The 12961-nt window shown below is 39.5% G+C and overlaps 1 protein-coding gene across 1 annotated transcript in view; it reads left to right on the top strand.

Moving 5' to 3' along the window:
- Positions 1 to 323: 323 nt before the first annotated feature.
- The window catches only part of ADGB (androglobin), a 95238-nt gene continuing 82600 nt past the window's right edge, over positions 324 to 12961 (top strand). Inside the window, exons 1-3 of the mRNA XM_042446472.1 lie at positions 324 to 480; positions 10614 to 10791; positions 11775 to 11867. Coding sequence (XP_042302406.1) covers positions 407 to 480; positions 10614 to 10791; positions 11775 to 11867 — 345 coding nt within the window. The 5' untranslated portion in view covers positions 324 to 406. The remainder of the gene's footprint in view (positions 481 to 10613; positions 10792 to 11774; positions 11868 to 12961) is intronic.

Here is a 12961-nt window from a genome sequence, read left to right as displayed (position 1 = left end):
GGAGGCGTTTAAAATCCTCAGCCAGAGAGGTCTTAGGCCTCACTGAACTACAAACCCCAGAATGCAACGGGAGGCAGCCAGAGCAGTAAAAGTGGGATAGCAGCACAGTAAGAGTAATGTGGACACTCTCTCCGCCTGAGAGCATGGCAAAGCCTTTTCTAAAGAGCCTGGCCAAGGAAGCCTTAGGAGAGGATCGCCATAAGTAAAAAATGACTTGGAGGCACACAACAACAACAAGTGAAATGGTGCTGTTGTCTATAACTTCCTAGCTCTATATACCGGAAGTGCTCTACCCTCTCCGCTATCTGGCCTTCGTTCCTATCTCTACGGTCCAGGGTGACATCCGGGAGCGTCTCCTAGCAACGGAGGGAACGCTGAGGCCTGCTCTTTCGAGGAAGCGGCCACGATGTCGAAGTTGGCCAAGAAGAAGGAAGTGCTGAAGACGAACAACGTCCTCCAGCCAGGCCTCCCTTTCAAAGAGTAAGGCGCCTTTTCGCCTCTAAACAGCAGCCTCCTCCTCCTCCTCCTCCTTTCTCCCTTTCCCAGTTTGCAGGGAGGGACCAAAGGCTGCAGAAATAACCTGGTTTGGCCCCGCTTTAACTCGTTATCTGGCTCAAGGCTATGGAATTCTGGGAGTTGTTGTGGGGCCCAGAGCGGAGCCTCAACACAGAAAAATGTTACATAGTGCACTAACACAACAAAAAATGAAATGCACAGCCATAGGATGGGTGACCCTGGCTTAAGGAGGCTACATGTGAAAGGGATCTAGGAGTCCAAGTAGACCACAAGTTGAACATGAGTCAAGAGTGCAATGCGGCAGCTAACAAGGCCAATGCGATTCTAAGCTGCATCAATAGAAGTATATTGTCTAGCTCAAGGGAAGTAATAGTGCCACTGTATTCTGCTCTGGTCAGCCCCCACCTGGAATATTGTATCCAGTTCTGGGCACCACAATTCAAAAAGGACATTGAGAAACTGGAGCGTGTCCAAAGGAGGGCGACTAAAATGGTGAAGGGCCTGGAAACCATTATGCCTTATGAGGAGCGACTTAGGGAGCTGGGGATGTTTAGCCTGGAGAAAAGAAGGTTAAGAGGTGATATGATCGCCCTGTTTAAATATTTGAAGGGATGTCATATTGAAGAGGGAGCAAGCTTGTTTTCTGCTGCTCCAGAGAACAGGACCCGGAACAATGGATGCAAGCTACAGGAAAAGAGATTCCACCTGAACATTAGGAGGAACTTCCTGACAGTGAGGGCTGTTCGACAGTGGAATGCACTCCCTCGGAATGGAGTGGAGTCTCCTTCCTTGGAGGTCTTTAAAGAGAGGATGGTTGGACATCTAGGGAGTGTTTTGACTGAGAGTTCCTGCATGGCAGAAAGGGGTTGGACTGCAGTCTCTTCCAACTCTATGATTCTACAATAGCCTTCCAGCATCTAGGGTCAGTTCACACTTGGTTTGCTCTTGACCCCCCCCCCCCTTTTGGGGGGTCTATTTCTGGCAGTCCATGTTATCTGCACAACTCCACATTTCAAATGAGTCAGTTGTTTTCCTGTCAGCTTTCTTCACTGTCCAGCTTTAACAAATGTACATCAAAACTGGAAATACTCTGGGATAGATGATTCTTTTTTGGTACTTGGTGATATATCTTTATGTGTCTTGAGGTTCTTATTTAGTTTTTTTTTATTCTTAGTCTTCGTCTTCTTATTACTTGTCTACAGTCCCTAATATGATTAATGAATGAACCAAGAAACTTTAACTATTTCTGTATCTTCATTATCCACTTTAATGTTACAAAAATCATCTGCAGTTATTATTTTTGTTTTGTTAATGTTCAGCTGAAACCCTGCTTTTGTATTTTCTTCATCTTCAACCATAGCCATTCCAAGTTTTTGATATTTCCTGTCAGTAATATTGTGCACACCTATATCTTAAATGGATAATGCTTGCCCTCAGATGTTCAAAGTGCCTTCCTCTGAGTCTAATACCACTTTCATTATGATGTGTTCTGCAAATACATTGAATTAATAGGGTGTAACATGCAGCCTTGTTTAATCTTCTTGCCAATTACAAATCATTATGCTTCTCTGTATTCTGTCTTGACAGTAGGTCTTGTATAGCTTTCCCATCAGAACAATCAAATGTTGTGGCACACTCATTTCTTTTAGCTCAATCTATAGTTTTTCATGATCTGTGCAATGAGAGGCTTTCTGTAATCTATAAAGCAGAGGCAGATTTTCTTCTGTAATTCAATGGTGTAGCCAGAATATGTTTGCAATATGATCTCTAATTCCTCTTCTTTCTTTCTTTCTTTTTTAATCTAGCTTGGACATCTGGCAGTTCTTGTTCCAGATGTTGTAAAAGTCTTTGTAGTAAAATGTTGAGTGTCACTCTGCTTACATGGGAAATTAATGCAATGGCCCAATAGTTACTACAATCCCTGATCTCACCTTCCGTATGGGCAGGGATGTATACAGAGCATTTCCAGTCTGTGGACGACTGGAAGTTTTGTTTTCCATATTTGTTGGCAGATTTATGTTAGAACTTGGATGGCTTCTGCGTCTGTAGACAGAAGCAGCTTTGTTGGTCTGCTTTGAGAGCAACTTTCACTTTGTTTCCTAAAATTGTGGGTTTGTCATCAAAATGTTCTTCTTTGAAGAAATCTGGCAATCTTTCTTTTCTAATAATAATTATACATAAAATATGTATTTATATCCCGCCTCTTCCGCTTTGAGGATCAAGGCGGGTAACAGCAGAGTTCATACAATATAAAACAATAAAAACAACAAGCCCCACAAGACCCCGGCCCAACCCTCCCTCCCAAGTATAAAATTAAACAATAAAACATGGTTAAAAATACATAACAATAGGACAAAATTAATAAACAAACAACGAATAAGAAAAATAATAAAAGGATTGGGATTCAAGTGGTTCTGGACATTATCAATCAGGGAAGGCCTGCCGGAAAAGAAAGGTTTTTGTCGCCTTTTTAAAAACCAAGTGATGATAATTGGCGAATCTCTTCCGGCAGGTTATTCATTCCAAGTTTTTGGAGAGGTGACAGAGAAGGGCCTCCGGGAAGTCACTGCTAGCCTGGTCTTTCTAGATTGTAAGAGGTTTTTCCCGGAGGATCTGAGTGTGTGGGAAGGATTGTATGGGAGGAGGCATTCCTTCAAGTAGACTGGATCCAGGCCATCTAAGGCTTTATAGGTGATAACCAACACCTTGTACTGTGTCCGGAAGCTAATAGGGAGCCAATGTAGTGATTTTAAAATAAGTGTAATATGGTCGAACTTGGATTTTCCAGTGACCAGTCTGGCTGCCATGTTTTGTATCAATTGGAGCTTCCGGATGTGGCACAAAGGTTGCCCCATGTAAAGCGCATTGCAGAAATCAAGGCAAAGGGTTACTAGAGCATGTACAACCGTTTCTAGGTCCTGCTGCTCCAGGTAGGGGTGCCACTGGCGTATCAGCCGAAGCTGATAACAAGCACTCTTTCATATAGTCCTTCAGTTTATTGCTCCCATCCATTATATTTTTTTCTTGAGCATTTTTTCATTTCTCTGTTAGTCATACAGCATCCTCATTGGTTTCTTGACTCTTGTGGAAGAGATCTCTCATTCTGTGTTTTTGTTGTCTTCTATTTCTTTGGACTGATTATTATAATACAGTCTGCCCTTCTTATACACGGATTCAAGCATCACCAGTTTGAAAATGTTCAAAAAAAGTATAAATTTCAAATAGCAAACCTTGACTTTCCATTTTATTAAAGAGACACCATTTTGCTATGCCATTGTATTTAATGGGACTTGAGCGTCCAAGGATTTTGTTATCCGTGGGGGATCTTAGAACCAAACCTCAGTGTATAACAAGGGTCCACTGTGGTTCTCTTTGTCTTTATGCACAAATTGCTGATCAGTTTTATCCACTGCTGAAGAGTTTTGTCACCCCATTTATGTTACCTTTTACTTCTTGCTTGTTCTCAACTGTTCCATCTGTTATGCAGTGATGCTTTTCTTTCTCTTTGGCTTTCTTCTTTGAATTCTTCCTTGATTCATTCTTCTCAGATGGTTCTCTGAGACAATGCAATCCTTTGCATTCTTCTGAACTCAGAAAAGTGAGTTGTTCTGCATCTCAGTCAATTAGGCTTAATCATGAAAATCTGTTCATTAAACACAAGTTCTACAAGGTTGTTATTTCAATTGTATGCTTATGCTGTGATTTAGTGTACTTGTTTAGCTTTACCATTATTTTTTATATTAACAGTTCATGGTCTGTGGCAAGGTCTGCTTCTGGTCTTGTTTTTGCAGAGAGAATGGAGCGTTTCCATTTTCTGCTTCCAGTTACATTGTTTATTTGATTTCTTTATTGGCAATCTAGTAATGCTCAGGTATTGTATACAATAATCTTTTGGGTTGCCGGAAGGATGTTTTTTGCATCAAACAAATCCCTTATGTTTACAGATATGTAATAACTAACTCTTGTCCATTAATGTTTGTTTTTGTTGATACTTTATCTTCAATCTTCCATACAGTATATACTTTGAAGGTGTTTAGTAAAACCACTTTGTTGCTCTGACACCTGTTCGCCTAGAATTTGAAGCTGGTACTTAAGACCTTGAATGAGTAGGGTAACAGGGTTTGGAAAATCCTTTTAGATATCCATTAGTCCTTCCGTGTAGGAGCTTGGAAGGAGCTTAGAGTGATATATGTCTTCCCCTTCATTTTATCCTTAAAACAGTGGTAGGTTAGTGTGAAATATAGTGACTAATCTTATTGTCATGGATGAGAAGTCAGTCTGCATGTAAGATTTTCACTCTGCAATCAGTTCTCCTTCTGTTACACTATTTTTTCCTCCTGTCTGGAATATATAGCTGCACTACAGATAATTGTACTGTGTTCCAAGAAAACCTAGTTAGGGTGATTTGTAGAGTATCTGTCACATGCTTTATAGTCAAGGTGGAATAACTGAAAAGAATTGTGCTTTTTGTTGTAAAAGCATGACATCTGGTGCAGAATTGCTTACTGAATATTAAAGAGATTTGGATAGTGAAGGGATTCATTTGGCTCCTAAAGTTGCTGGTGGCAATTTTTCAAAATGGCAGCCAGCACAAGTGCAGTGTATGAAAAAAAAATGAGGATGACTTTATTTGACACAAGTTATATGGTGTGTTTAAATGCTTTATTAGGTGGTATTACCCAGTACCTTGTTTAACGAACCTGCACATTAATAAAGATGAAAGGTCATTTCTGTTTCTATCAAGTTTACTGAGCAGAATATACATCTCGGCACTGATTTTTATTTGTTTAAATTGATATTTTTGATGTTTCACATTGTAAGAACCTTCTAACAATACAATGAACATTCAAGTCTACATCATTTGGCATCATGCATGTCTTTACATCGACATGTTTACATTGTCACCTTTATCAAAGAGATTCAAAAGCATAAAACTTCATGCATGTACTTCATTTTCATAGTACAATTTTATCACCTTGGGATATATATATTTTTAAAAAAACATATCTTTATTGGTTAAACGTGTTTTAGTAAAAAATAAATACAATACCTGTGTCTATGCCCAAATTTGAATTGTTTGTTTCAGCAAAAGCTACCATGTATCATTGCTGAAAACATTCTTTATAAAAGCACACTGTAGTGTAAGGTCAATCATTCAGTTGCATTGTTTTTACAACTCTCCTTGCAGGAGATAAATTCTTGGCTGCTGCTTCCTTTTTCTTTAAAGATAAGGGTGTGTTTGGTGGTCATTTTGAAAAATGGCTGACTTAAGCCTTCACAGGACAAAGCATCCACATCTTTTAGCCAACAGAAATACTTTTCTCTCCAACTGCCATGCTTTTATCACAAAATGCACAACAAATTGGCCAATTCACCCCACAATTAAACCAAAGACACATCTTTTAGCCAACAGAAATAGAGAGCTGTAGGGGTTACTAAGTAGTCAAAATCTATATATGGCTTTCATTAGACTTGCCACCTGTCCAGTGAAATTGACTGCCCATTTATTCACGGCAGCATAGTTAATTTATGGAATTCATCACCCAGCATGTACTGGTGGTCAGTAGCTAAGGCCCATTCCGCTTGGGCATATAGTACGCGCAGAGTGCGTACTAGGGTTAGGAAGGGGCATGACTTCTTCATGCCCCTAAACCTAGTACGCGCTCTGCGCGTACAAAATGGCGGCGCCCTATACAGACGGGGCCGCCATGTTGACGTTGCGGATGTGTAGTGTCCGGACGTCGCACCGCGTAGCGTCCAAACATTGCACCGCAGAAATGATGCAGCGAGTGCGCCATTGGTGCCTTGCCGCGTCATTTCCGCGACGCAAGAAGAAGCGTCATTTTGGCACTTCTTAGCGGTGGCGGGAAGCCTCGCGGTTTGGCCGCTGGAGCTTCTCACCACCGCTAATGATGGCGCGGGCAGACCACCGCTTTCCAGCCATCTGTAATGCACCTTAGATAGCTTTAAAATGCTTTATTAAAACCCACGTTGGTATTAATGGCTATTGACTATAATAGCTGAGAGAGGAACCTCAGTGCTTCAGTTTATATGAAGCAGAGCCTGGAAAAGATATGTTTTAGATTACAGCTGCCAGAATTCCTCAGCCACCATGCAGCGTGGAAAAACCTTTTTACTTAGCACTCTGTGGGTTTCCAAGAAACAGCTGTCTGGCAATTCTTGGAAATAGTGTAGATTGCTGAGCTGTACGATCTGTTGTTCATTGATCTGGGCTTTCCTTATGGTTGCAAATCCACAAGTCCACATCTTGGGACTACAAACTCTCCTCCTGTATACATTTATTGCATGATTGCATACTGATATGTGTCACATTTACATGCTCCCTATAAGAGATACAGTACTGTTATAAACACAACAGTTTGCTTGGACCTATGTTCTAACTTTGGTTTTCATTACTTTCAGTTTGGTATCTAAAAATGCTAGATGACACATTATTCTCTAGGGATGTCTGGATAAACATTTATAATAAGCCATTTTTTTTAAAAAAAATCTGGATTCCTCTGAGACTTAATTAATCTATACAGAAATAGCTTGACTTTCAGCAACTTTGGTGTTGATCAAAGTCACATGAAGTTCTCAATCTCTACTGTGAGAGGAGATTGCCAGTCCTTTTATTTCTTTCCTGCTTGATACCTTTCACACTAATTGAAAACTGAGTACTGTATGTTGCTACATCAGAAAGCTGTCTAATCCATTTCTTGGTTCTTGAATATGTATCTCTTTTCATCCAAAAGAAAGCTTGTTTGGTAAGAGTGTCCATGTGGTTAGGAAGCACTTGTGGATAATCTTAGAAAATGACCTACTTTGCTGTTTTCTAGAAGTACTGAAGTGTGATTTTATAGCTTAATCTGAGTTACTCAAATGTGCCTGGTTAGTAAGAACCTAAGAGGTGCTCTAAAGTGTAGCTTGGGTTGGGCCAAAGAGCCACCAATCCCAGCAATCTGATTCTAGCCAGATGTCTTAGGGCAAGATGATGATAGTCATCCCAGTGTTTGGTAAATGGAACATGCACTTTGAGCAGTTGTGTGTATTTAGGTGCCACTGATGCATTAGTCTTCCGAGCATTTATCTACTCCACTTTCAAAAGTGACTGTTAACATTTTCTTATCAAGACTAGACTATATTACTGTATGTGCTAGCATGGTGTAGTGGTTTGAGTGTTGGACCAAGACACTGGAGATCAGGGTTTGTATTCCTGCTCAGCCATGAAAACCCAATGAATGATCTTGGGTGAATCACACACTCTTCGCTCCAGGAAACCATGTTTACCTTAGGGTTTGCTTAAGTCAGAAACAACTTAAAGGACACAAATCTTGTCAAGAAAGCCTTGTGATAGGGTTGCCTTAGGGTTGTCATAAGTTGGAAATGACTTGAAGGCACACAGCAGCAACAACAGCAACATATAGAATGCTTGACTAGCCCATTTACTTTTAGTGTCAGACTGCAGATGTGTGTGTGTGTGTGTGTGTGTGTGTGTGTGTGTGGTAAACAGGCAAGATACAAAGCTTGAGCTGGGAAAGAATAGAATTCTACACCACCAACAACAAAAATAAAAGCCTTCCTTCCTCCCAATATGATAAGCCTGTAAGTTTGACAACCAGAATGGAAATCATAAGAAGAGTGGGAGGCTGGTAGAAGACAAAGTCATGCCTGGATTCATTTTTGAAAAAGCCTTCAAGTGGTCTGTAGAAGGTTCAACGTATTTTTATCTTTTATACAAGATTTACCTGAACTGGCTGCTTCATTTCACCTGACAATGTTTTAAGTGTTGAATAAAACATTTGTTGAAACATTTTGAACTGTTCTTTTTAGTGTTGTAGCAACCTATATTATACTTTCCATGTCATCTTTGCCTCTGGTGCCACATTTTCTGTTAAAGAAGTAATGCCCAGAAACATCTACCTATTAACTGAGTTTGCATGTACAGTATATTCCATTTTCAGAATAATCTGTATATTTTTCTGCAAAGTAGCTGAAGACCAGCTGATTTGCCCTTTTTGAAGCCCACCTACCAAAAGCATATTTTACATGTGACTGACCATGCCATTTGTCACTTTCAGGTTTATCAGATAGCAGCTTTCAGGTTTAGTATCTTTTTTGCCAGGAGAATATATTGCTGCCTTCTAGTATGAAGAAGAAGAAACCATTCAACCAAGAACCCAGTGACAGCAAATGTTTCTACATTGCTTTACTGATTGATGTTAACCAGGTTATCAGATGTCTACCTATAACATGATTGAGATCTTAGGGATCTATGAGGTTTTATACAAAACCCTATGTGAAAGGATGTCAGGTCAGGACAATGTACTGTATCTCTCTTTTACTTCAACAAACCACCAGCTAAGCCTTCTGGCCTCAGCTGTCAAGGAATATTTAAGTTTAGCTTCTGCTGAACTGTAGATAGCAAATTTAAATCAAGAGGTTGATGGCAGCTTGTTCTCATCTATTAAGTGACATTTTTTATCTATAAAGACATATTTCAAGTAAAACTATCACTCCTCTTGGCAAAAAAAAAAGGATAGTTTTTTTTCTTCCCTTTTGGTTAGTTGGTCTTTGCTTGTATGCATATTATTGAGGAGCTAAGAGTGTAGTTCTGTATACAGTGTGTTTTTTGGTTCTGGTGGGGTTTTGGTCCCCCCCCCCCCCCCCCGTAGATGCCAAAATCTGTGGATTAAAATGTCTCCATTTTGAGAATACCTAAGAAGCATGAATTTATATTTGTATGAGTGTTTAATTTTGTGATGTCCTACATTTTTCTTGAATGTCCTACATTTTGCAATGCCTTATACTCCTTTGCAGCTATGACATCTGTTCATCCATTTGTTCACCCTGCATTAGTAGCATTAGCTAGCCTGGATTCTAAGCATTTGTTTGTTTGTTTTAAAAGAAACTAAGTGTCTGGCCCATCTGAAAGTAGATGCATCTGAATGTCAACTTGAATCCAGCATGTGTGTTTGTACGCATGCGTGTGAGTGTATGTATGGTGAACTGATACGTGTGACTTGTTATATCTCTCCCATCTTTCACAAAATACATGTGTTGTGTATTAATTAAACCAATAAAGTAATAAAATGTAGTTACAAATAGGCTACATAAGTGGAAGCAGTAAATAAAGAAACTCCATTCTCTCTGCAAAACCAAGACCAGAAGCAAATTTTGGCACAGACCATGAACTGTTAATATGGAAAATTAGAGAAAAGCTTATTACTTAAACTAACCGCCATGCCAAAATGAAGAACAGTTCTATAGAATTTAAAGAACAAGGAAAAATAGTTAAGGACAGATAAGAAACAAAAGAAAAAAAGTTACAGAAATAGGTTCAGATTCCTGAATGCAACAGTTCAGCAACTTACGCACAAGGAAAAAGTCTAAGAGAACTGCTACTGTATAATAACCAATGCAGCAAAACCAAAAGATGACAACAAAAGGTAAAACAAGAGAACTTGTCTGCAAGATTCACGAAATCAAAGGGGTAGCCATGTCAGCCATGTAGCAAATTATAACAACATCCAAAATCCACAAAACAGTGATATCTTTATGGGACCAACCAAATGCACAAAATATATGTTGCAAGCTTTCGAAGTTGCAGCATTACAGAGGTTGTTCAACTCCAACAGCTGGTTGAATGCCTTCTGGCCTGGGAGTCTCATCTAACTAGCACTACTTCATTCTTTCATTTTGGATTGTCTCTTATTTGGCCTTTCTTGATAAAACACATTCAGAAGTAGTTTTCCAGTATCCCATCCTGTGCAGTGCAAACAAAAATCAACTAAATGTGCTACTGCTGTGTTAATAAATCTAATAATGGTTTTATGACCTTGGAATAAACTCCCTTTAAGAAAATCTGATGCGTCTATCATTGACAATGTATGATGGTAGACAATGACCAAAGTAAACTACTGAAGTAAAGCATTCTCTTTTATTTTTAGAGATGCTAATTACCTGACATTTGAAAAAGAAATCAAACTCATCAACATTAATTAAGTTTAAATTAGAATAAATAAATATGTAATGTTATTGTCATATAACACTCCAAAAGAAATGCAAGATATTTTTGTGTTCTCACTTTCTTTCAGACCTTGGTTTCTTTCTGGATCAGCCTCAGGTGTGAGCCCTCAGGGTGCTTTATTTGAGGGAAGGAGGGGAAGATTTCCTATCTGGCCAGAATGGAATGAAGCTGATATCAATGCAGAGAAGTGGGATGCAGGGAAAGGTGGAAAAGAAAAAGATAAATCAGGAAAAAGTCCTCTTTTAGTAAGTTTGCCTACTAAATTTGAGTAATCTTGCAGTAGATTCCCTAGTATCACTTAATTAGTTAATCTTCTTAAACCCATCTTTTAAACCGTTATTACTCTTCAGACTTCTTGTACATTCAAATCGCAACTTGTAGTGTTTCTGTCTTGTATTGGTCATTAAAAATAGGCAAGACTAAGGGCCTGAGCAGAGGGGGAAAGCAGGCTTGCTTCCGGGGTTTCCCAACTCTCAGGTAAAACCCACTGACCACACTGCCAGCTTCCACAATGGGCCAGACATCCATGGGCAGTACACACTGTCTTTCTTCTGATATGACAAACCCATTTTAGACCTGCCAAAATGCAGTACTCGCCAGTACAAGCTGTGCAGAACCATTTTTTTCCTCTTCTGTCCCAAACAAATGCACACACGTGCATGGACGCACCACTAGCAGCCACCAGTTGCCTCTCTCATCCTGCCTCACTGTGCCAGCCCATTCAACACTCTCTGCAACTGGCTCTGCAACTGCCTACTTGATTGCACAATTGACTTTCTGAACGGAGCATTTGTGCGCCTAGTGACGCACTGGAACAGCATGGTAATGGAGCCCCCCCATACGTGCCCTCTTTCCCCTGGCCCCTTCCCCATCTCCACACCGGCTCCTAGTCCACTCACTAGTGCAATAGTTCACTCTGGCTTGAACCAGAGCAAGGTGGGATTTATTTTGCTCTGGTGTTTAACCCTGGTGTGCAGCTTCGTCCTGGATTCCTCCCATATTTGCCATGTGCATCGTTTCAAAATGGGGTAAAACTACATTTTATTGCTCATGCAGACAACTCTCCAGTCTGCATAAAATGAATCTGGGATAAGTTAGTTATGATTGGCTGACTTTCATTTGCTTAATTCATCAAATATATAATCATTCATAAGGTGACCATAAATTGAATCCAGCTTAACAACATGTAACAACATACAGTGTTTTTGTAATTTAATATTTCACCTAGCATTTCTTTGAAGACCCAGAAGGAAAAATTGAACTTCCTCCTTCTTTAAAAGTGAGTTCCTGGAAGAGGCCACAAGAAATCTTAGTCAATAAGGTAAGAAATACTTGTTTGGATGTATTACAAAACAAAAACAAGACAACTGTATTATTATGCAATTGGCCTTCATTTTCAGGAAGAGCTCCCCCTGCGGATATCAAAAAATGTGGGACCTCAAGTCCCATTACTGTCAATCAATGCTGGTGTGTGCAAGGCCATTTTAGTACAGCTGCATGCATGCACTGCCATTGATGACAACTGGGCAGGGCCATCCACAGATTCTCCAGTCCATGAATGTTTAGCCCACTGATAGAGATCCAACTGTAATAAGTAAGAAACAACAGCTTATTTAAAATAGTGATCTCTTGGGTTCTTGTACAAAAATAAATTAATAGCCAAGAACCAGGAAAAAAAAATCAGAATATTGATATAACAAAGTGTATTTCATAAGTATCTACACTACTATTTATGATTAACAAATTCATGTTCACTGGAACAGACTTCTGTTTTGCTCAACAATCCATGAAGTAAGGATGGAAGGAACAGAATAATTGTCATCAAACCAATTTTGGTTCCAAACTTACTAGGTTAGTCCCAACCAAAAACAGGTTAATTTCTGGATGATGTATGAAGGGTTGTTTGGCAGTGATGCTTGATTTTCCTGTTCTTGAAGAGCAATTTGTTAATAGTGACCCCTTGAGCATGTAAACTGGGAAGATTGGGAAGGGGAACTTGAATATAATTTATATTTCTGAAAAAATAGCTGCAGAAATGGGTGAAATGCACCAGATCTTGATTGAGCTATGCAACCAGTGCCCTGTGTGCCTGGTGTTGACAATGCCTATTAACACTGCCTCTTTTTATCCTTCCACCAAGATCCTGAATTGGTCGTTATTTGAAATTGCTTTGTCATTTTCTCTGTTTTTATTTTCATTTCTTTTTAGTTAGTTGAATCTATTAATTTGTCCTCCCAGGGCCAGGGAAATATGTCCTGTCAGTGCCCCCTTTTTGTGAGTGCGTGCTTTTTAGATATAGTTTATTCTTGCCAGTATTTATTTTCCTATGATTTTGTGGCTTTTACTTTGGTGTGTGTGTGTGTTGTATATGCAGTTTTAATTTCCCCCCCAACTAGGCTGGGAATCTAACTGAAG

Source organism: Sceloporus undulatus, chromosome 1 (genome assembly GCF_019175285.1).
Source record: "Sceloporus undulatus isolate JIND9_A2432 ecotype Alabama chromosome 1, SceUnd_v1.1, whole genome shotgun sequence".
In the NCBI taxonomy this organism is placed as follows: Eukaryota; Metazoa; Chordata; class Lepidosauria; order Squamata; family Phrynosomatidae; genus Sceloporus; species Sceloporus undulatus.
This window is presented reverse-complemented; position numbering and strand designations above follow the sequence as displayed.